Consider the following 25,247-nt stretch of genomic DNA (forward strand, 5'->3'; position numbering starts at 1 on the left):
CTTGTGATCTGCATTGTCTTGTATGTGTGTGTGTGCACGTGCATGTGAGAGAGACATGGTCTTACTATATAGTCCTAGATGACCTGGAACTCACAGAGAGCTACATGCCTCTGCCTTCCAGTGGTGGGATTAAAGGTATGTGCCACCATACCCAGACACCATCATTACTTTTTAAATCAGATTAAAATTTTAACTTGACAGTGTTTTTATTCTATCAAGTTTTAAAATAAATAAAAAAAAAAACCACAACTGCAGTCTTGGTTCTATCAGGTCTTCAATGGAAACTGAGGTCCTCTGACCTAACCTGATGAACCAAAAAGTCTTTTCCTGCAATATTTAAATGAATCAAAATCAAGTTAATACACAGACTAGTAGCTCACATCTGTAATCCCAACATTTGAAAGGCTGAAACAAGAGAACTACCATGAGTTCAAGGCCTACAAACAAATCCCAGGTCAGCTGAGGCTGTAGTGTGAGACATATTTCAACACACACACACACACACACCCCACACGGGAGTGCAAAACTTATAGTAAATATAAGAGCTGTTTCTTAGTTAAGTAAAGGATAATAGCCAACTAAAACTAGCAATATAAGAAGTAAAACCTAGCTTCTGACTTCACAGAGGACTTTTGATAGTTGTACTGGTTAATTTTTTTGTCAACATGACCTAAACCTAGACATATGTAGGAAGAGGGAATATTAAGAAAATTCCTCAATAAGATTGGTCTGTAGGCAGGTCCGTGGGGACTTTTCTTGATTAGTGATTGAGGTGGGTGGACTTAGTCCAATGGGCACAGTGACACCCCTAGGCAGCTGGTCCTGGAGTGTGTAAGAAAACAGACTGAGCACACCTTGAGAAGCAGGCCAATAAGCAGAATTCTTCCATGGCCTCTACATTAGCTCCTGCCTCCAGGTTCCTGTACTGACTTCCCTCAGTGATGGACTCTCATGCGGAAGTGTAATCTGAAATAATCCTTTCCTCCCCAAGTTGTTTTTGGTCATGGTGTTTTATCACAGCAATAGAAACCCTAATAAGACAATAGTTGACTGGAAGAAGCTACAAATTTCAAAGGAAATTAAGAAAAACCTGTGACTTACAGTGTAGTTAAAAGTTCAAGCATTAGTCATGACTGAATCAAGTAATACATACTAACCATGGATCAAGGAGCCATTTAGCCACTGAATATAGTAGTTTTGAGGAAAAGCAAGCAGGATTTCATTGCTGATGATTGAGAAGGGTAAAAGCAAAACAGCTCCAGCTGAAACCGCTAGAGTGAAGGTGCTCAGAAACAACCTGCAAGAGAGAAGAGGCATCGTCACTGGGGGTCTGGGAGGCAGTGACCACGAAAGCGAGAGCCAGTGTATTCCATAAGAACCCATTACAGACACGCAACTGAGCGACAAATGGCATGCGGAGGGTCTGGAACGTGCAACCAGGTTAAATCCATAACAAGATCTATATACTGAAGAGAGTGCCACAGTTTTAAGAAATTATTATTATTATTATTATTATTATTATTATTATTATTATTATTGTGTGTGTGTGTGTGTGTGAGTGAGAGAGAGAGAGAGAGAGAGAGAGAGAGAGAGAGAGAGAGAGAGAGAGAGAGAGAGAGAGAGAGATGCGGGGCGGGGGGTGACATGGCATGCTTGTAAGGTCAGAGGACAACTACATGGAGTCTGTTTTCTCCTTCTACCTTTACACAGACTCCAATATTGAATTCAGGTCTCCAGGCTTACAGAGCAAATATCTTAACACACAGCCAACTCACCACCTCCTGGTATCTCATTAAACAAGGTTAAATTATAGTAGTAAATACCAGAGAAGTAGTAAATAATACTAATCAATATTTCAAACAATACTTTAATACTTCTTAAATAATACAGCTTCAATGTGTATAAAGGATCTAAAATAAATTAAGTCAACAAAACAAACTAAAGAAAAACATTGACAATAAACACAAAGCATGGTCTCTATTCACACCAAGAAATGCTTATATATCATCAGGAAATGTGCTGTTCCAAAATCCATTATTATTTATAACAACCCACAGGACAGAGTGCAATCATGAGGGACTTTCACCTCCCAGTTACACATTTCTGAAGAGCTTTAAATTTTTTATAACAAACACCTAATTTTGAAAAAGATTTTAAAAAAATAAATAGCAAGAGAGAAGAAGGTGGATTTTTGTGAGTTCAAGCCAGCCTATTCTACATAGAGAGTTCGAAGCCAGCCAGGGCAACATTAGTGATGCCCTGTCTCAGAAAAGAAAGCAGGGGGGGGGGGGGGGGGGGAGGAGGGTCAAGGAGAAGGGAGGGAAGGGAGGAGGGAAGGGAAGGGAAGGGGAAGAAAGGAGGCAGGCAGGCAGCAGCACAGCAGCAGTAATGGCAAAGGAAACTCAATTAGCATTAAAGATAGAACTTGAGTATCCATAACAATGAAGTTAATATTGAAAGAATGTGAAAATAAATAAGAAAAAAATTTTAAAAGTCACAGTAGTAAGGACAAGTGGTGGTGGCACACACCTTTAATCCCAGCATTCGGGAAGCAGAGGCAGGTGGATCTCTAAGTTTGAGGGCAGCCTGGTCTACAGAGCGAGTTCCAGGACAGCCAGGACTGCACAGAGAAACCTGTCTTGAAACCAACAAACAAACAAAAAGGCATAGTAAATGTCCCACCACGAATTTAATCAAGTGACCTTGCACTAAATGCCATCCTGTGGCAAAAAGCAGAAATGCATGCCTACACAGGCACAAGTACCCTAGAAACCTGAGTTCAGTAAATAAAGGCCAACTATTTAATGCAGATCAATGGAACACTCCAAACAAAACTCAGCTCAGACAAAGGATCATCATGAATTGATCCAAAGAATGAAGAGCACATGTCCCGGAAAAGTACTCAGAAAAGCTGCTCACCTGGAGTGGATGGCCAGTTCCAGCCCAGAGAGGAGCATCACTTTCATTAGCATCATTCCTACCAATGTCAAAGCCGAAGTTGAATCCCAACACTCACCATCCCAAGGGCCTGCACAGCTCTCCCAACACTCTAGGCCCCTCAATAGAACACATTTCATCTTATACTCATTCCCCAACTGTTTCCTAACCCTCAACAGATTGTGTGGTTTATAGGCCTCTGACTACAGGCTGTTCTCTTTCTCTAGGGTGCCCTTACAACACTTCATGGTATCCCTACAACACTCCACATGGGAGATATGCATGCCTGAATAGCACGACAGACCTCAAATGCCACTTGCTTGCCATGTGTCCCTCAATTCCTACCTTCTTGTTCCTCTCAGTAAAATCAGTTCCTCTTTCTTCTTATCTCCCATAACACTCTGACCACATACCAGGCCAACATAACTTCCAAATCAAATACTAGAACCCATGACCTGACAAAAGGAGTTCACTTATGAGACAAAGAGGTAAAGCAGCAGGTCACAAGTGGCCCAGAAAATCCAGTGCATATGTTGCCATTACTATAATGCTGCTTTTCAACAGCTATGGACCCTCCACTCCACACTGTTACTGTGTTAGACCTATCCAGAAAGCAGAAAACCGCTTTTGTTGCCTACAAAGTGCCACTCATAAAAGGTTCGTGTAGAGTTAATAATGACAAAGGGTCCTTAAAATAAGGCCCTGAACTGGAAAAGTAGAGACATTGCATGTGCAATCATAAAACACACCCTTTCAGAAATGTCACCTTCTAAAATGAAGTAGTAAAAAATCCTACATCCAGAATATTGTACCTTCTGTGATTGTGGTAGTAGTAAAACAAAAATTCTTCCTTGAATATCTGCCATTTGTGATTACCTCCTTAAGCAGGAGGGTGTGTGAATCTACTTGGATACTAAATGTTACCAGTGGCTCAGAAAGCCATCATCTATAGATCACAGTAAATTACTTCAACAAGCCTGCCACCCACACTTCCAGGTAGCAAAGCCTAGGACCTCAAATGTTGGACCTTAGATATTTGAAGTAGATAAATACTTCCTTCTTTTTTTTTTTTTTTTTTTTTGGTTTTTCGAGACAGGGTTTCTCTGTGTAGCTTTGCGCCTTTCCTGGATCTCGCGCCGTAGACCAGGCTGGCCTCGAACTCACAGAGATCCGCCTGGCTCTGCCTCCCGAGTGCTGGGATTAAAGGCGTGCGCCACCACCGCCCGGCTAAATACTTCCTTCTTGAAATCCTACAGCTTCTTCAGCATTCCCTCCTTTCTATCTGCATACTCTGTGAAATGTACCAACATGTTGACCTAAGTGTTTGGGTTTGAATCTGAAATGTCCCCACAGGCTTACGGTTTGAGGACACATTCCACAATTTGTGAGACCATTTAAAAACTGCTGTATCTCCATGAAGTAGGGCTGCCTGGCAAAAATAGGTCACTAGGTTTCACCCACCTCTGGTTCCAGCCTGGATGCTTGCTCTATTTTCTGGTCCATCTGCAGGTAACAAAACACTGACATGCACTGCCAACACTGTGGACTGTGAAACTGCATAAAAATAAACCTTTCCTCCTTCGTTAGCTTCTGCCTGGTGTTTTGTCCCAGTGATGAGAAAAGTAACTGTCACAGCCTTTATCTGGCTAATCAATAAAGGCATGCCTTGTGAATTCAACCCCCAAGTGCTCACTCTGGCCAGTGGTTCTTAACCAGTGGGAACATCAGAAAGTATTACCATCAGGATCACCCACAAGCAACCATCTGAAAAGGCTACTGCTAGTGCGCACACCACAGACTGACCCAGGAATCTATTAGTGATGCTCACTCACTAAACAGATATTTACAAACACTTGATTCTAAGCCAGCACTGTACCTGGCATATTAAAATAGTAAACAAGACATGTTTTGTCTTCCCACAGCTTCTAAGTGAAGCATCACTTAATGCTACAAGAGCATCAGATTTAAAAAAAACAATAAAATATTAAATGGATAACTGCATAATATATTTTAAATGATAGGCACTACAGAAAATAAAACAAGTAAGGAAAACTGAAGTGGCAACGGTAAGACAAGTCAGATTCTGAACACAGAGCCAACATGGCTCCTGGCAAAAAGCTGGAGAGGGGAGTCAAAGGCACGTGAGAGGCTGGGGGCCAAAACTGGAAGGATGGTGTCTTGTGATGTGCAGAAGGCAGGCTGGACAGGGAAATGAGGAAATCAGCCTTCAACAGGTGTCGTTTGGTGTCCACAAGGCATCTGCTCTGATTTTTCTCTACGGGCCACAGGTGACTTGGGGTTGCTGTCTCTCCACTGACCCCGTCTTCTTGGTCCCAGGTAAAGGCAGTAACTATGAGGATGCTCTACTCTGAGACACTCTTCCTTTCCATTAGTAATCTGTGGAAAGCTAAGTTTGAAACTATAAGAGAAACCTGTTCTTGCCAAACTTCTAGTCCATTCATCTACTGGTTTCTATACTATAAAGATGGACTCAAGATTGCCCTATTCTATGCAGTGGCTTCAAATCCATTACAATAATTATTTATTTTGATATTTAAATTGTCCCCAATTTGGTGTGAAGACCCTTAAAGGACTGTTTCCTTTAAAATATCCCAGTAATCTTACATCCTTATATTCTGTACAAACATAAATTTAACCTTGGCCTTTCCCTATCCAGCCCTTCTATTATCCTTTTTCAGGAGTCCTGGTTAGTGGAAAGTTCTAGTTAAACATGGCCTGGGCATTATATCAAATCTCTGATACAGAGAGATATACTCAGGAGGCAGACAAAGCTGAAGCACAGAGTGTGCACTCTGCATGTACAAACACATGGCCACACTCACTTTTATATTGCAGTTCTACTTCTTGTAGGTGTTGAAAACCATGTGTTCACAACGACACAACCTCAACTCCAAACCAACAATTTGGTGGTCATTTTTGTTTTATCCTTTTCCCTTAATTTTTGGTTCCTACTGACTTTAATCAAGCCTCCCCACCATTACAAGGAACTAATTTCCTACCATACTGATCCCAGTTCTATACAGATACATACCTTCCTGTCTGGGTAGCTCCCCATTCTGGACTGAATGGTCCTGACACTCAAGACACCCTCCTTCCCCAACTCAGCTCACACCTCTGGCAGGCTCCCTTTGGCATGGACACCCTCTTTATCTGTGGTGACACTGACACTCTCATGGAGACCCTGCCACCCTTTGGGTTCCCTGAATCTGGAGTTAGGGATGGTGGTGAGCTACCATGCGGGTGGTAGGAATCAAACCCAGATCCTCTACAAGAGTAGCCAGTGCTCTTAACCACTAAGTCATCTCTTCAGCCCCAGATTTCACATTTAATAGGCAAAAATCTAATAGAAAGAACTTAACTGTTTGCCATTCAGTTTGACACTTCAAAAATTAAAGTACACTTCCACCATGTCTCCTCCACACACATTAGGAACCTACAAGGTGACCAGGCCTCTCTACTCTCAGCAGACAAATGTGTCACTCTGACCAGAAAGTCAACCTGCTTGCTTCAGAGAGTCAGCTCAGGACACAAAGCAAATGGCTGACAGCTTGACTGATTTCCCTTTTTCTCAGGGTCTTGCTGTGTGGCCCAGGCTGTCCTCAAATTCTCAGTCCTCATGCCTCCACCTCTAGAGTGCCGAGACCACAAGCCTGTGCCCACTACACCAAACTAGGTCTTTCTTGAACAACTCCTCCACCTTTAAGCTCTTTTCCTCATTAAATCCCCTGAAGATAACAAACTCTTCCACCTTTAAGCTCTTTTCCTCATTAAATCCCCTGAAGATAACAAACTCTTCCACCTTTAAGCTCTTTTCCTCATTAAATCCCCTGAAGATAACAAACTCTTCCATTTCTTTAAGTAAGCACTTAACAGGGGAAAGGAATATGGTCTCATGTAGCCTATGCTGGCCTTACTTATTATGTAGCTGAGGGTAGCCTTGAACTCCTGATCATCCCACCTCCCCCTTACCATTAATAGGATTACAGGCATGTGCCACACTCAGCTTGAATAAACACATTTTAGCAAGAGACAATCAGCTCTAAAGTAACCATGTGTATTTGCTTGCATGTGCTTTTTAAGAATATGATTAATAAGGATTAGTACTTTAGGCAATTATTTTCTTCAGACTCTAACTTCAAAACTATAAACAGAACAATTAAATTTTAAAATATTGTGGTGGTTTGAAAGAAAATGGCCCCCAAAGGGAGTGGCACTATTAGGAGATGTGGCCTTGTTAGAGAAAGTCACTGTGGGGGTGGGCTTTGAGGTATTTTTTTCTTCACTCAGTGTGAGTCAGTCAACTTCCTGTTGCCTGAGTCAAGATGTAGGACTCTCAGCTCCAGCACCACATCTGCATGCTTGTATCTCCATGCTCCCCATCCTGATGATAATCAATTGAACCTCTGAAACTATAACCAAGCCCCCTCAATTAAATGTTTTTATTTATAGGAGTTGCTATGGTCATGGTGTCTCCTAACTAAGACAAATACATACGATATTCTGTTGACTACAGCATCCTCATCTTCTTGTTCATCTGCAAAAATAAATGTTTATAGTGTTACTATTTTATCTCCAACAAAATGTTTCATTAATTTATCTAAAAAATTTACCAAAAATATGAAGTTTTAAAAATTCAATTACTGGATGAAAAAGACTTTCAAAGAGAATTTTATAGACCTCAACAAAGACCCAAATATAAATTTCACTATAAGTTAAGTGGTATATATATTGTGATTTTTTTAAAGTGTTGATTAACTGACCCATGTAAATCAAAATTTTACAAACACATAGTCTCAAGAAAATAAAACTTAGAACCACAGGATGATTGTGAAATGCAGGTAGACAATGTCAGGATAAGTTGCTCATGAATGAAATGTTCTGGCTATTAATAGCCAACAGCTATTTCTATTATAAAATGTCATACTCTTAGAACTTACCTGCTATTCTTTAGTTTGAATTTTCATTAGTAAATGAAATGCTAATATTTTCTTAAACCACCCTAAACTATCTTGGATAGCATCACCTCAACAATTTGAAAGTACTGTCTAAGTTATAGACAGAAAAAAAAATATCATTTTCCGTGTCTCTTTAGGTACCAGGCAGACTTCGTTAGGATACCGTCTTCTCCCCTCTTCCTTTCTCAGGCCTCTCAGCCACCATCTCTTTTGTCCTTGCTCATAAACTGACCAGCCAAAGAGACTGCCTAAGTACACAAGTATTGCAGAACCTTCCCAATCCTTCCAGCTCCTCATCTGTCTTGTGTTCTGACAGGCTCTCCCTGGATCTCAGAACCTCTGGGAGCTCATCTGCCTCAGTGTCAGTAGTGAGTTTTGGCCATTCTTTGTAGTGTCTATCATGAATTACAGACTTCCCAAAACAACTTTACAGTCAAAGACACCACAAAAATCACATTCACGATTAATTTTCATCCTGATATTCCCATACCTAATCCATCACCATGTCTAGAGAAAAGGTCACTACTTCCTTATCCACAGCCATTCTGTTCCACCATTGAGGTCTACAGTCTTTGTCACTCCCTGAAATTACTGGATTAACCTGAAGATCACCTAAGTCTACGGTTTGCCTGTGCATCATCCTTAACTCCCCTTAAACAATGTGTTTATGTTTTCCACTCAAACTCTCTCCTTTCTCTTCATGTAATCTATGACCCATGTGACCAAGCATCTTTAAAACCACTGAGGCACTGTCTTGAATCTGCAGATCTTCACATATTTGGCAGATTACATGATCCAGTGAACACTTCGAAACATTCACAGAACCAGGTAACAGCTCTGAAACAACATAGTGCAACAAGAGCTATTTCTTTATTTCTCTTGAGTTTGATGAGCTGATAATATATCAAAGAATCTTTAATACATGGAACCTTTAAGTATCATACAGCATCAGCCACCAGGTCAGCACCACAGGTAGAAAATATTATTTCAAAAAAATAGTTGAGAATTACCAGAAGGCAGTAAGGCATCTGCTAGAGGACATATAAAACTCTAACCAAAATGTGTGAATTAAAAAAGTAATAAAGACATAAAAAACATGAAAATGATTAACTCAGGACAAAATGGAATAATACAAGGATACTATATAATTAAATACCAGTACAATTATGGATACTGTAAATTCTACATTGCTTTGGAGAAGGAAAACAGACTGAAGAGATGGCTCAGCAGTTAAGAGCACTTGCTGCTCTTGCAGAGGACCCAGATTTGATTCTCAGCAATTATATGGAGGCTCACAGCCATTTGTTACTCCAGTTCCTGGGGATCCAACACCTTCTTCTGGCCTCTGCAGACATGAGACATGTACACAGTGCACAAATACACACACAGGCAAAACACCCATAGCATATAAAACTAAAATAGGTAAATAAACCAATACATCTTAAAAAGAGAGAAAGCAAGAGACAGAGAGAGACAGTTAGAAAGAGATGGCCAGACAGTTCTGTAGTGAGAAAATGAAGGAGGCTGGGGTGAATAGGATGCTCAGTTAGAACCAGCCACAAGGAACCAAACACCCTCATAAACTCTGGCTGTCCCAGGTACTAAATAGCCAACACTATTCTTAGTTGGACATGAGAATTGTGATAATCAAGGACTCTGGTCTAGTAAGGTGACCCTGAGGATAGTCAGGTTCCCTAGGGGTTATTTTTAGTGTTATTTTTTAGTACCAGGCACCTGTTTACTTCAGCCACCAGCATATTCAGCATGGCTGTACTGCAGTGTGTGGGTGGAGCCCATATACCACCTCACACAGGCAGCTCTGATGAAAGCCATAACAAAACTGTTTCTACTTGCCTGATTTTCTCTTGTATCTTGTAATGATGAAGTAGGAAACGATGTAGAGAATGGCAAAAAGAAGAAAACATATCTGAAATGAAATTTAACAGGTCATTTACATTTTTGCCCGGCATTTTTATAACTAACAAAAGATAACAATCTTTTGTATCTAAAGAAAATGAAGGATCTAAACTATTGAAAAGTGAAATTTTTGGACATTTCACAAATATAACATTTTGATAAAAAATATTAATGTATGTAAACTGGTCAGTTCTGAAAATCTGCAGTATCCTAGTTTAATAATATTTTGGTGAGAAAGCCCACTGGAGAATTTCTCTTTTCATAACTTGATCAAATGTTTTTCAAAGTCATGTCGAAGTGTGAAAAGCCAAACTATCATCAACAATTCTGAAGACTGAAATCAATGAACACACATTGCCCTCCTGAAAAGCAAGGCATCCTAAGAGCTTCGATAATATGTAAAGGATGTGCCATCCTTTACAACCTGACAGAGTCAATCACATGAAGCTTTAGCATAAAAGAAGCATCACAGATCAATGTGGATAAAAATAACTCCAATAAACATACCACACATCAAAGTTAAATTCTTTATTCAGCTGTGGCTTAAGTCATATTACTTTGTCTAATAAAAACTGTATGGTATTACTATATATGATCTCAGGTTCTGCTACCCATGCACAGCAGTGTCCTCTTCCACTGTGCTAATTAATGGAGAGAAGAGAGTCAGCTTACCATCTTTACTGATTAGAACTTAAAATATACTCTCAGGTTTTTAACACACAGTGCACTGTTCTTCGACACATCAGTATGTTACACAACAGGCCTACTAAACTCACACTCTAAGGAACTTTGGCATCCATTGGCCACACCTCAACCTGGAAGCTCTCTTTCTGGTCCCTGAACTGTTATTCTACTCTCTACCTCTATGAGCTCAAATTGTTTAGATCCCATGTACAAATGAGATTATTTGGTACCTGTTTTTCTATATATGCAGACTTTACTTGGCAGAATATCCCCAGATTATTCCTTGTTGTCCCAAATGGCACAATTTCCTTAAGGCTAAATGGTACATGTAAGGATTACCACATTTTCTTTACCCATTCATCTACTGACACACACATCAATTGTTTCTGTAACCTCACATGGTGAACCCTGAGCACAGTGTCTCTCATAAATCAATTCATTTTCTTTGAATGTGAATCCAGAATGGAAGAGGTGGACCACTTGGCATATTTGCTTTGCATTCTGGAGGGCATGCCAGCTGTTTTGATGCCAGTAGTATACAATGCTTCCTTTTTTCCATGTCCTCAACAGCACTTCTCTCTTGCTCTTTGGAAGCAGTCATTCCAACAGGTACGAGGTGAGTCTTCCTTTCCATTTCTCTATGACAAAGGATGCTAAGTACATTTTCATATACCTGTTGTCCATTTGTCTGTCTTCTTTTGAGAAATGTCCACTCAGGTCTTTTGCCCATTTTTATTTGAGTCATTATGCCTACAATGCACTCCTTTTGTCAGAGCTGGGGCAACAAATGGGTAAACAGAGAAGGTCAAGAAACAGGATATCCATCAAAGACCAAATGCTAAAAATAAAGCCTCAGTCAAGCTTATGGAGCATGTGGAAAAAAATATGAAGTCTTTCAGAAAGCTGATATCTACGGACCTCTCAGGATGAGTTGGTAGAATATCATAACAAAGACTTTGGACCTAGGTGGTTGTCACCCCTGTAATGATACCACTTAGAAAACAACACTGAAAATGGAGAGGAGCACTACAAACTGAGTGTCAACATTCTCAATACATATGGAAGAGTGGTAAAAGACAATCCAGCACTTGTTCTGAAGCCTGAAAACTGTTCGGAACCCAGGCTAACAAGAGGATTTTGGTACAGTTAGAACCTCCTCCTAAAATCCTCTGAAGCACAGAAAATGGGTCAAGAGGAAAACCAAATGGTGAAGAAACATAAAGAAATAATGGTCTCCTGGAGCTCCACCTGGGGCTTGGTGGTGGATCTCTGCATCTGCTTCCATCAGTCCAATCGGCGAGAGAGAGGAGGGATTCTATGAGTAAGAGATATTGAGACCATGATTGGAAAACGCACAGGGACAAAGAGCCAAACTAGTGGAAACACATGAACTGTGAACCAATGGCTGAGGAGCCCCCATGGAACTGGAGCAGGCCCTCTGGAAACAGTTGAACTGTTCAGGAGGCCCCCAGGCAGTGGAACCGGGACCTGTCCTTGGTGCATAAGCTGGCTTTTTGGAACCTAGGGCCTATGCTGAGATACTTTGCTCAGCCTTGGTGCAGGTAGGAGGGGACTGGACCTGCCTCAACTGAATCTACCAGGCTGGGCTGAATCCCCAGGTGAAACCTTGCCCTGGAGGAGGTGGGAATGAGGGGTGGACTGTGGGGGAAGGCTAGGGGGTAGGAGGAGGGAGGACAGGGGAACCTGTGGCTGATATGTAAAATTAAATTAATTATAAAATAAAAAATATTTTTAAAAACTTCAAAAAAAAAGAAGAAGAAATAATGGTCTACAATGCAATGGAAGTCAGGCTCCAAGAGCAAGGAACGAAGAGTAACTTGGCAGTAAAACAATGAGCCATAGGTTAAAGTCTGATGTCAGATAGCTGGCAGAGGCTCTCTGAGTTTATCTGCGGGGCTTACTACATCCAGGAACCCATTTTAATACTAGGGATACCAGTGAGTAAAGGTGTACCCTTGTGACACTCACATTCCAGAGAGAAAAATAACGATACAAATAGATATCAGGTAACTAAGTTACAGTGTGTCTAAGGATGGTCAGTCTGGGCCTAGGAAAATAGAGGGTACCATCAACAGTGGCGGCTCATCTCAGCAGGATGTCATCTGAGGAGGACTGATGGGACAAGAGGAGCAAGACTAGCAGTGTGTGATGCAGAGACAATAATAATGTCAGGGTCCTGAGACAAGATGCCTCTGGTGTGTTCAAACAAAAGGGAAGAATAAGAGATGAGCCTGGGGATTAACAGGAGTCCAGTGCACAGAGGACTTTGTTCCAGGTGCTGGTACTTACACATGGTAACTGCCAGGTTGGCTCTTACCCTGAGGGAGACAGGAATCCATGTAAGATTGTGAACAGAGGGGTGACATGATCAGATTCAGTAAAGAAACTCACCCTAGTTGCCTGGACAGAAGCAGAGACCAGGAAAAAACTGAGCACAAAGCAATGCAGAAGAGCCATCACTCAGACCTGCGGAGTGAGGCATTAAGAAATGATTGAGTTGTGAATGTTTTGAAAGCAGGCCTGCTAGGACTCGTAAAAATAAACACAAAGTTCCTGAGAAACTGGAAAGACTGAGTTGCCAAGTCCTCAGTCGGGAAAGATCACAAAAGGAATGGTCTGGAGGAGGAGCAGGCTCTGCTGAGTTTGAAGTATACACTATGACGGTGGAAAGCTGAGTGCGTAGGTCTGTATACAAACCTATACTGTTCAGAGGGAAAGGTTAGTTTCAAGTTAAAAAATAAAAAATAATCAGCAGACAACACACAATGTCCTAAGGCTGAGATGCAAAGGCAGGCAGAGAAGAGAAGTCTGAAAACAAAGCTCAACTCTCAGATGTTCAGCATCAGTGTAGAGGCTGCCAAACAAGCAGGCACCAAGGTGGGGCACCAAGGGCCTGCCCATCTCCTGACCCACAGGAAGAAAAAGGGAATTTGCAACAGTGTCAAATACTGCTGACCGGCCAAGCAAGCTGAGGAAAGAGGATTGACAACTGGGTTTGGTGCCATGGAAGTCACTGCAACCTTGACAAGAGCTGTTTTTCTGGAGTACTGGAGACAAAGACTTGGCTAAAGTAGATTCCAGGAAGAGCTTGGAAAGAGAAGTACAAGCAAAAGAAATGCACTAGAGTCCTTCCCTAGTGCTACAAGGAAACAAAGGATTGTGAGGAGGAATTCAAAGTCAGGAGGCTTTTGTAAAAGATGAGAAAAGTCACAGAAGATAGAATGAATAATCCAGCAGCCAAAAAACAGAAGAGGGAAAGGGAATAATGCTGAACTAACTGCGAAGCTGAGGGACTGACAGACAATCTTTCCGAATGAAGAGGTGGGAAATGAGGAGGGAGTGAAGAAAGAGAGGAGAGGAGGAGGACCATAATAATGATGGTGGTGCAGTTGACAACTGGGAAGTCACTGCAACTTTGACAAGAGTTGTAGTGGAGACAAAACCTGGCTGATGTAGATTCTGGGAAGAATTAGAAAGAGAAAGGAGTAGGCCTGAGGGGAGGGAAGGAGGAGGAAGAGGGCAGTTGCACTAATCTCTGCTCTCATCTCCTATTTTCCTCTTCATTTGAGCATACCAGACCCATCCTACATCAGACTCTTGGGATCACTATTGTCTCTGCTTCTCAAGCCAACTCTCAGATGTCTGAATCTCTTATCCTTTGTCCCACAACCCTTCCTCAGATGACATCTTGACAAGGTGTGTACCCCACTGCCCCTGCTGCTGGTGCTTCCTAAGCATGCCCCAAGCATCACTGGACATGCTGTAATGTAGTTATTGTCTATTGGCAGCCCATTATGATGTCCTCAGTTTTAAAGAAGGAAAAGGGGGAAGGTGAGCACAAATATTTGAGTTCAGTTGCTAGGGTAAGGAGGTTTGTCTAAATTACCTCCTGTGTTGTCTTTCATTCCCTTGGTATAATTTATCAAATCAAAATTCTATATGGAAAGTTGAAGGAGAGGATAAATAAATAAAAATAGAAAAATATAACAAAAGCAAGGGACAACATGAGATTAAATAGTCTTTAAAGTTCCAGGCAAACCCAGGCTAGAATTCCCGACACCTAAGGCCTGACAACGATGTCAAACATGATGTTGATTCTGATACTGAGACGATGTAGCTAGAGTCCCCAAGAAACATCAACCACCTGATGACCCTAACAGCCCAGATACTTTCAGACTTTCAGTTTCTCTCCCTTCTCCCTGATCTCACTTCTTCGCTTCTCTTCCTGCATCCCTCCAACCTGCCCTCTCTCTCTCCAGCCAAACTCTTCAAAATAATAGCTTGAACTTCCACAGCTTTCTAACTTTTCATCATTCATTCGTTCTTCTAATCACTAATCTGACTTCATGACTGCTGGGTAACTCAAAGGACCCAAGCAGTGGAAGTGAAGACCCACTAGCCAAACAGCAGGTGCAAACGTTCCTTGGTCTCCATCAGCAACCTCCATCAGTAGTGTCCTTCCTTCTCTAATGGCTTCCCTTTTCCTCAGCCTTTACCAGCTGCACTCCTCTGGCTCCTGGGCTGAGCACCCTTCCAGTTCCATTCTGCAAGTTCTTCACAGGCTCTATCATTTTCCCAGGTTTAACCTCCAGGCCCAGGAAGCCCTTGACCACACCTAGAGAAGCATCGGCTTATGAAAATGCAAAACAAAGTGAGACCCATGAAGACTGGAAGAAAGTGAAGCCAAGGACAGGCTGAGGAACAGAAAAGCAGGAGCCAGAGCAGACATCTAGCTGCAGTGAAAGAACCAAGGACAGTAGAAGAATAGATGTTCTGGTGGAAGAAGAAGAAACTGAAATTCTACAACAGCCAAAGGATTGGGGAGGACCAGAGAAAACCTGTCTTCTGGACATGATGGGCTCACTGCACTCAAGAACTCATAGCAGTTTGGGTTACCTGAACAAGATCTGTGTAAGATCAAGTCGGTCAACTTGATTCCAGCACAGAGTGGGAGGGGCTCACAAGCCCTAACCTTAGCTACAGAGAGTTAAAGGTTTCTGGGGGAGGGACAGTCAGTTTTCCTTAAGGGCATGGCACTGGTAGATCAACCACACTTCAGGGAATGGCCCCATACTCACAAGTATATGGGCAGCATAAACTGGGCTTGATGAAGTGGGGCGGAGGGGGGGGGGGCGGAAGGGGTGAAAGGAAACTAAGTTGGAAGCAGGTCAGGGGTGGATCTGGGAAAAGTCAGGGGGATGAGTGGAAGATGAACAAGATCAAAATACATTGTTTGCATGTATAAAATTCTCAAATAGAAAAATTGTAAACTAAAATAGATCTTCAACATTCCCCCCAAAATAATAGAGGTTTTCACCAAAGATGCTTAGAATTTTTTAAATGATATTTAAAAGTGAAAGGAATTTCAGAAATTCCAGGGAGTTCATATAGAAGTGGATGATAAATAATGAAAGTTAATGAACAAAAGGCCCTAGGAGCCAGAATGCAGAGCAGGAAAGCAAGGAGAAGCAATACATTTAAGAGTACAGGTAAAGCTACAAATTCTAAAAGTGCTGCTCACATGGAATAAAAGCTACTGGCCATAAATATAAGAGGCTGGGATGGAAACCAAAGAACTGACTACAACTCTGTGTGGCTTCCCAAGGTGGACTGCACATAGGTTCTCCTCCAAATGAACACATCTTTTCTTGTGTGAGGTCTCAAGACCTCACTTATGGATGCGTGAACTGAAAGCAAGCTATGATGATGCCTTCTAATCTCCCTGCACTCCAGGAACCACAACAGCAAATCTCTAAGCAAAAAAAGAGTAAAGTATTACAGCAACTCACCACTAAAGGTGAGATACAGCTGACAGGAGAAGATGGGTGAGTTCAGAGCTTGGCAGGGCTCCAAAGACAATGAGCTTTCCTCGGCTGCCAGAGAAGAACAGTCATGCTACCACCCCTCCCAGAGAAACCCACAGCACTTCTCAGTGACATCTAGCCTGTGGAGAAGGTGATCCAAGCCCTTGGGAGCCCCGTGCCTTTAGACCTGATTTGAACTGAAAGACATAGTCCCCAGTGACCTAAGTTTAATATGTATTGTCGAAAGTTAATAGTCATAAATTCCAGGTGTAACATTGAACTTAGATACAAGCTGGTGCATCATAATGAAATTTTACTATTTATCTTCTTATTTAAGATCTAAATTTGAAAGATTCCAAGCAGGACCAGAAACATCTCTACCCAGCCTGAGAGCCAAGAGCTATTACTGAGAGGCTCATAAGTCTGTACCAGATTTATTTTAACATTATTAATCCAAATTATAAGACATAAGTATTTAGAAAGTTTACAAACTAACCACCAATTACAGTAAATTTAAATTGTACTTCTTCGAAATTACCCAATGACAAGGAAAATTTAAAAATCCAGATTAATCAAAGACACAAAGACTCAAACAGTTATTTTGAAAAAATATCAGAAAGATAAAACGGACCAGGGAGATGGCTCAGTGGGTAAAATGCTTGCTATACAAACATGAGAACATGAGTTCAGATCCCTAGCACACACATACATCTGCAACCCCAGTGCACGGGAAATCGAGACAAGTGGATCTTGGGGGTTTACTGGCCGGCCATTCTAACCCAAGCAGTGAGCTCCAGGTATTAATGCACTGCACACGTACAAATGGATGGACAGATGAATGGATAGATGGATAAATATACAGCTGTTTCCCTACTGCAGCCCTGGCTGTCCTGCAACTCGCTATGTAGACCAGGCTGGCCTCGAACTCAGAGATTCACCTGCCTCTGCCTCCCGAGTGCTGGGACTGAGCTTCAATTTTGATGAACTGGAGTTAAATTAAAAAGTATGAAGTATATTAAAAGGTAGACAAAGTAGACCCTTAAATTAGTCCATAATATAGAAAGGGATACTTCCAAACTCATCCTACAAAGCTCATATTACCTTGCTACCAAAACCTTGTAAGATATAAAAATTATAAACCAATATATGGATACATATGCAAAAATCCTCAATAAAATAAGTATAAATGGAATTCAACAGTATATTAAAAGATCATATGACTGGCCAGTAAACCCTCAGGATCCATTTGTTTCAACTCTCCATGCACTGGGGTAACAGTCATTTGCTCATGTAGATCTCATCCATTTCTCTGTCGTTGGGCAATCCCTGTGTCTTCCTTGGGGTCCTGTTTTCTAGGTAACCTCCCTAGAGTTGTGAGTAGCAGTCTAGTCATCCTTTGTTTTACATCTAGTATCCTCCTATTAGTGAGTACATACCATGTTTGTCTTTCTGAGTCTGGGTTACCTCACTCAGGATGATTTTTTCTAGATCCATCCATTTGCCTGCAAACCTCATGATGTCATTGTTTTTCTCTGCTGAGTAGTACTCCATTGTGTATATGTACCACATTTTATTTGATGCCCTTCAACTGAAGAAAGGTTGAAGATCTTAAATGTAGGACTTGAAACTACAAGAGGGAAGCACAGGGGAATCACTGCCTGGTAGAATTCCAATAGCTAAAGAAATAAATGCAAGAACTGACAAATGAAATTACATCAAATTAAAAGGCATCTAGGGAGCAAAGAAAACAACAGTGTGATGTGTCAATCCACAGAGTAGGAGAAAATCTGCCAGCTATTCATCTGAAAGAGAATTAATAACTAGAATATTTTAATGCAAACCTTAATAGCAAAAGAACAAATAATCCAATAAAAAAATAACACATGATCTAAATAGATACTTCTCATTTAAAAACAAAAGAAACACAAATGGCCAAGAAATATATTTTTAAATGCTCAACATCCTTAGCTATCAGGGAAATGCAAATCAAGACTCCACTGAGGCTCCATTTCATCTCAACCAAAATGACTATCATCCAAAATGTTGATGAAAATATAGGCAAAATGGAACCTTTAGCAGCCAGCCAGCAGGTAAGAGTCCTGTGGGCAGGCTGCTCCACCACCACCACCACCCACAGCCTCTGTAACCTACAAGACCCACTCTGTCGCCCAAACACACCAAACCCATCATCCTCCCCTTGGCCAACCATCCCCCGAGACATCAACAGCCTCTAAAGGCACACACTCCACCTTCACCAGTTAGAAGGACAGCAGCCCTATAGGCACAATCACCACCTACATCAGCTGAAAGAACAGACCCACTCTGCTGCCCAATCCCACCTACCCCAGTATCCTGCCCATGAACAGCCCTCTCCAGCTACATCAGCAGATACTATAGACACAAGCACCACTCACACCAGTTGGAAGAATAGGCACAGGAAAAACCTACACCAGCTACAACAGACTCCATAGAGAAAGGCACAACTCACACCAGTTGGAAGAACAGACCCCATAGGCACAAGTAAAGCCCACACCAGCCAGAAGAACTAGACGATACACTGGATCTAGGCACCCAAACCCCCACCAACCTCAGCTGAGACAACTCTACTCAACCTGACAGTCAGCCAATCACCAGAACCCTTGACCATTCAGGCCAAAAGACAATAAAGGAAACAGACAGTAAAGGAATAAAATACCCCCATCCAACAAAGACACCACAAGAATTAACACATGTACCTATGATTATCCCAAACCCAAATGGGTAAATGGCAGGGTAAGAATACATTCAACAACCTTAAAGAGCAATATGGCACCACCAGAACCTAGTGGTTCTACAACAGCAAGACCTGAACATCCCAACACAGATGAAGCAGAAGAAAATGACCTTAAAAATAATTTTATGAAGATGATAGAGGCCCTTAAAGAGGAAATGAAAAATTCTGTTAAAGAAATCCAGGAAACGGCAAACAAAATTGCAAGAAATCAATAAATAACAAAATAGACTTCAAACTAAAATTAATCAAAAGAGATGGAGAAGGATATTTCATATTCATCACAAAAAAATCCATCAAGATTAAGTCTCAATTCTGAACATTTAGGGTGCAAATACAAGGGCACCTACATTTGTAAAAGAAACATTACTAAAGCTTAAATCAAACCCTACACACTAATACTGGGAAACTTCAACACCTCACTCTCACTAATGGACAGATCTGCCAGGCAGAAACTTAACAGAGAAACAAGGGAACTAACAGTTGTTATGACTCAAATGGACTTAACAGATATCTACAGAACATTTCACCCAAACACAAAAGAATATACCTTCTTCTCAGCACCTAATGGAACCTTCTCTAAAACTGACCACATACTTGGTCACAAAGCAAATCTCAACAGATACAAAAAAACTGGAATAATTCCCTGAATCTTATCAGATCACCATGGCTTAAAGTTAGAATTCAACAACACCACAAATTACAGAAAGCCTACAAACTCATGGAAACTGAATAATGCTCAACTGAATCACCACTACATCAAGGAAGAAAGAAAGAAAGAAACTAAAGAATTCCTAGAATTCAATATAAATGAATGCACAACATACCCAAACTTAAGGGACACTACGAAAGCAGTACTAAGAGGAAAGTTCATAGCACTAAGTGCTTATATAAGGATTTTGGAGAAATCTCACACTAGCAACACTAGAGAGTAGATGACAGGAAATAATCAAATTGAGGGCTGAAATCAATAAAATAGAAACAAAGAGAACAATATAAAGAATCAATGAAACAAAGAGTTGGTTCTTTGAGAAAATCAACAAGATAGACAAGCCCTTATCCAAACTAACCAAAAGACAGAGAGAGAATATCCAAATTAACAAAATCAGAAATGAAAAGGAAGGCCAGGCGGTGGTGGCACACACCTTTAATCCCAGCATTCTGGAGGCAGAGGTAAGCGGATCTCTGTGAGTTCAAGGCCAGTCTGGACCACAGAGTGAGTTCCAGGACAGGCTCCAAAGATACACAGAGAACCTTGTTTCATAAAAACCACAAAAAGGAAGGAAGGAAGGAAGGAAGGAAGGAAGGAAGGAAGGAAGGAAGGAAGGAGGGAGGGAGGGAGGGAGGGAGGGAGGAAGGGAGGAAGGGAGGAAGGGAGGAAGGAAGGAAGGAAGGAAGGAAGGAAGGAAGGAAGGAAGGAAGGAAGGAAGGAAGGAAGGAAGAAGGAAGGAAGGAAGGCAGGCAGTAAGGAATCCAGAGAATCATCAGGTCATACTCAGAAAACTTGTACTCCACAAAATTGGAAAATGTAAAAGAAGTGGACAATTGTCTGGATAGGTACCACATGCCAAAATTAAATCAAGACCAGACAAACAATTTAAATAGACCTATAACCCCTAAGGAAATAGAAGTAGTCATCATCTGCATGTGGGTGACAGTTGTGAAGCTCAGTCTGTTTGTGGGGCCCCGAGCAGTGGGACCAGGACCTTGTTCCTGGAGCCAGGAGCTGGCTTTTTGGAATCTATTCCCTATGGTGGGATGCCTCACTCAGCCTTGATGCAGGGGGTAGGAGCTTGATCCTGCCTCAACTTGATATGATTTGCTTTGTTGACTACCATGGGAGGCCATACCTTTTCTGAATAGAGGAGGAGGAGTGGATGGTGGGGGAGGGGGGCGGAGTAGAAGGGAGGTGGGGAGAGGGAATGGGAGGAGAGGAGGGAGGGGAAATTGTGGTTGGCATGTAAAATAAATTAAAATTTTAAATAATAAAAAAGGAACCTTTATACACATTGGAAAGCATGTAAATCAGTACTGCCACTATGGAAATGGAGATTCCTTAAAACACTAAAAACAAAATTACATATAACCTAGTTATACCACTCCTGGATATATACTCAAAGAAAGTGAAATCTACATTCCTGCATTTATTATAGTACCATTCACAACAGCCTAGGATGCCTATTGACAGATGACTTAACCAAGACAATATGGTATATATACATAGTGGAGAATTACTCAGCTGTGAAGGAAAAGGTGTGCATTACCAACCCAGAGACAAGTAAAATTTAAAGGTAAAACTACACAGCATTTACATTAGCATGCATATATTTATAAATCTAACAAAATACATTCAAAATATTCATAAGAAAAACCATGAAACTCTGATGAGAGATGTCTAAAAATAACTTTAATTAATGGGAGATAGGATAGCCCATGTTCATGAACAGGAAGATGTTAGTTCTTCCTATTTGATCTACAAACTGAATGCAATTCCAATCAAAATCCAAGCAAGTTACTTTGTAGATAGAAACAAACTGATTCTAAAGTTTATGTGGAGAGACCAAATATAGAATAATCAGCACAATTTGAAGAAAAATAAATAAAATCAAAGGACTTTGTAAAGTAAAAATAAAGCTTAAGTAATCAAAATTGTATAGTATTGATAAAGTATTGACTAATGGAACAGAATAGGAATACTAGAAATATAACCATATAATACAGTTAACTGATCTTTCACAAAGCACAAAGACAATACAATGAGGAAAACAATATATGTTGTTGAAACATAGACATCCACCCACATGCAAAAACAAGGAGTAATACTTCAAGCACTTCAGCCTATTACTATGCATTATAACATATCCACCTGTGCTCACTGGGATTTCCCAAAGACAGCCCTCAGAAGTTGAGGTTCACACTTGAGGTGCTGCTGTACCAGCCATGTCTCAGATTCATGAGTCTGCCAAGCAGATCCACCCTGACAGAACTTTCAGCAGCTAACAGATATCCACCACCAAGTGCACCAGACCCAGAGGAATGAGTGAACCTGCCACTTCTCTGGGCTGGTACTGTAGTTCAATGGTAGAGGTCCCATGTTTGGTGCCGAGTAGCAATGGGACAACTCACAACTACTTGTAACTCCAATTCTAGGGGATCTGGTGTCCTCTTCTAGCCTCCACAGGCAGCAGGCACATACATGATATACAGACATAAATGCAGACAAAACATTCATACATATAAAATAAAATAAATGAATATTTTTAAATAAAGCAAATTAACCTATGGCCTTGGAAGCCAGAGCAGCAGTTACTCTTGGAGGAGACAAAAGTTACAGCTGTGGGGGAAAGGTAGGCCTATGCAACAGTAGTAAAACTCTGTTTCTGCATCTGAAACCATGATTAGTCAAGTATGTTTAGTAAGAAATGCATCTAGGTCATACTTAGAAATATAGATTCCTTCCTAGTGGCATAAATGTTGTGGGAGTAACCCACCACTTTCTGATTGGATTTAAGGTCCACTCCACAAAAGGAAATCCATACCTGGCACTGTTACTGGAGACATGAACCTGTGGCTAGACAAGTCCTAGGCCTTAGGAGAGAACGTGCCACTATTATGCTGCTAAATGTACATCCTATTAAACTGACTCCTAATGATTTATTGTCATATCCAAAGATTAGTGTGTCTTTCAACTTGCATCAGAGATGCTTTCTGTGTATGTGACTGATAACAGAGGTCAAGGTGAGAGAATATGAGACTTAAAGAATGAATGCTCAGCCCTAAGCAGGACTTCTATATCACTCTCCCCCTTCTTAAGGCTTAAAATAATTGTGGAAGAGGGGACAGAAAAGTTGTAAGAGCCAGAAGCAGTAAATGAACTGAGGGTGGTTTTGAAAAAACACACAAAACCTGGGTAAACTCAATCCAGACAAAATCTCAGCATGGAGAGGGGAGGTGGGCGTGAAATCCCACCCCTCTCTGAGGAGTTACTGGCAATTGATAACTGCTGAGAGAGGGGGAGTCAGTTTTCTTTAAGGGTATGGTACCCGATAGGTCAACCACACTCCAATGAATGTCCACACGCCAGTCAGTTGTGGTGGCACAAGCCGGTAGGGTTTGCTTAGGAATGTCCACATGCCTAAGAGTGTAAGGACAGCACAAATTTGATTCAAATGGGTTTGTTTTTTTTTTTTTAAGTCACAAACTTGAGTAGGTGGGGAGAGGTCTGGAAAAAGTTGGAGAGGGGGTAAATGTGATCAAAATACATTGTATGAAATACTCAAAGAATTAATAAAAATTAAAATTAAACCAAATGCCCCATACCAAATTCTATCCGCGAAAATTTATGCACCTCCTTTTACTCCCATATGATTTGGCAAGACAACTCTCAATTTTCAAAATCAGTAACTGCACAAATTGGACTACTCTGAACCAGAATTTGCTCACCTCAAACCAAGGGTGTGACTGAACAGGGAAAGTGAGCTAAGAGAGGGGTGGATGCAAATATGTAACTTGGACATACTTTACAGAGTTATGGGGACACAAACAAACCCGTTTATAAGACTGTAGGGTATCCTGAAAGGTGCTCATCAAAGGAGAACTTCGGGAGTCAAGTTGGCTTCCTGACCTGCTAGAAGCAGCAGGAGGAAGCAGGCAGGCGCATCCTTTCCAGAGCAACTGCTTCTGAGCACTGCGGGTTTCTGCTCTCACCCTTCTCAGGAGAGACCTGTCTTCCCTCCTCTGGAAGATTTTTAACTGTCCTGGCTGGGGGGTTGGGGGGGACAGAGGGAGGGATGTGAGTGGGAGGCCAAAGTTACTGCCGGGCTGGAAGCTTGGGAAGCCAGGCAGTCTGCACCGCCTACACCTTAGCCACAGCCAGCTCAGCCCAGGTACCATATCAGGCTAGAGGAAAAGCGACAGCCACCCATCACCCTTCACCCGGAGAGTCAGCAGGAGATGCGGGGAAAGGGAAGATGGTGAAGCAGGTGATAAAGGAGCAGATGAGGTGCGCGAACACATGGGGAGGGTACAGGAGAAATGGGCACGGATTAAGTGTAGGTGATTGGGACAAGTGACAGAAGGGGAGAGGACATGGGGGCTGGGAAGGGCTGCAAGTGATGGGAGGGGAGGGCAAGTGACAAGAGGTGGGCACTGGTGACTGGAGGACAGAGATGATAGGAGAGAGCACGCAGGTGACAGGCGGGGCTGCGGCGGAGGGGGGGACACAGGTGATAGGAGGGGGGTAAAGGTGACGGGAGGGGGCAGAGGTGAGGAGAGGACAGAGAGGAGGGGCGGGAGCGCAAGTGGCGCGAGGGAGACCTACGAAAGGAGAGGGCAGCGGATGACAGGAGAGAGACATAGGTGAGGAGATGGGGAACAGGTGACCGGGTCGCAGGTGACCGAGGACGTAAGTGACGCGGGGCGTCGGAGTCGGTCTTCAGCCGACCCGGTGGGGCGCCGGAAGGCCAGCGTGGGCGGGGAGTCGGGGGAGAAGCCAGGGGACCGCGCTGGTCTGCGCTGCGGCTCCCGGGTCCGGCGCGCGGCGCAGGACCAGGGGAACCGCCCGGCCACGCACCGTGGACTCTCGCACTTGGCTGTGGAAGTGCTGCTCCCGCGCCGACACTTCGTCCTGCCCTTCCATCCTCCTTCATGCCCGCCGCAGGGCCGCCCGCGTCCGCGCGCTCCGCCGCACCATTGCCCGCGGGCGCCGGGGCTGCACAGCCGCTCGTTGCCGGACAGGAACGCCACCTAGACCGCAACAGGCACGGAAAACGCTGCCTCAGCCGCCGCCTCAGCTCAGGGAGAAGCGGCTCAGGCTGCGGGAGGCGGGGAACGGCCGCCGCCTGGGCGGGGCTTGAGGCCGGGGCGGGACTTGTGCGTCACTCGGAGGGCGCCACACGTCAGAGGCGCGCGCCTCGGAGCCTGGGGCGGTGGGTCGAGGGTCTCGAGGCGCCGGGGGGCGTGGCTGGAGGAGTGGGGGCGGAGTTTGTAGGGCCCAGGACTGAATTGGGTATCTAGCGCGTGCTGAGTGAGGCAGGGCCGAAATCTTGTAGCTGGCCCTGCAGTGTTGGCATCCATTCTTGTTGTCCATTGCCCAGGGCTGGGAATAAGGGCGGTGCCGAAGCTCCAGGCAGGGAGAGA

General features: G+C 42.7%; 1 protein-coding gene across 4 annotated transcripts in view; it reads right to left on the reverse strand.

The window, feature by feature from the left end:
- Lmbr1 (limb development membrane protein 1) overlaps positions 1-24,933 on the reverse strand; it is a 157,851-nt gene extending 132,918 nt beyond the window's left edge. For 2 of the 4 annotated variants that reach the window (XR_008214310.1, XM_052720102.1), the window contains exons 1-4: positions 24,682-24,927; positions 9,768-9,840; positions 7,453-7,492; positions 1,158-1,297 (exon numbers count right to left, since the gene is read on the reverse strand). Coding sequence is in view for 1 of the 4 variants with exons in the window: in XM_052720102.1 (XP_052576062.1) it covers positions 1,158-1,297; positions 7,453-7,492; positions 9,768-9,840; positions 24,682-24,747 (319 nt within the window). In the remaining 3 variants the exon portion in view is untranslated. Of the gene's footprint in view, positions 1-1,157; positions 1,298-7,452; positions 7,493-9,767; positions 9,841-24,681 lie in introns of those variants that run through there. The other 2 variants (XR_008214311.1, XR_008214312.1) reach the window with 2 other exon arrangements.
- Between the last annotated feature and the right edge of the window lie 314 nt (positions 24,934-25,247).

This window comes from Peromyscus californicus, unplaced genomic scaffold, assembly GCF_007827085.1.
Source record: "Peromyscus californicus insignis strain IS unplaced genomic scaffold, ASM782708v3 Scaffold_6__1_contigs__length_162567912, whole genome shotgun sequence".
Classification (NCBI taxonomy): Eukaryota; Metazoa; Chordata; class Mammalia; order Rodentia; family Cricetidae; genus Peromyscus; species Peromyscus californicus.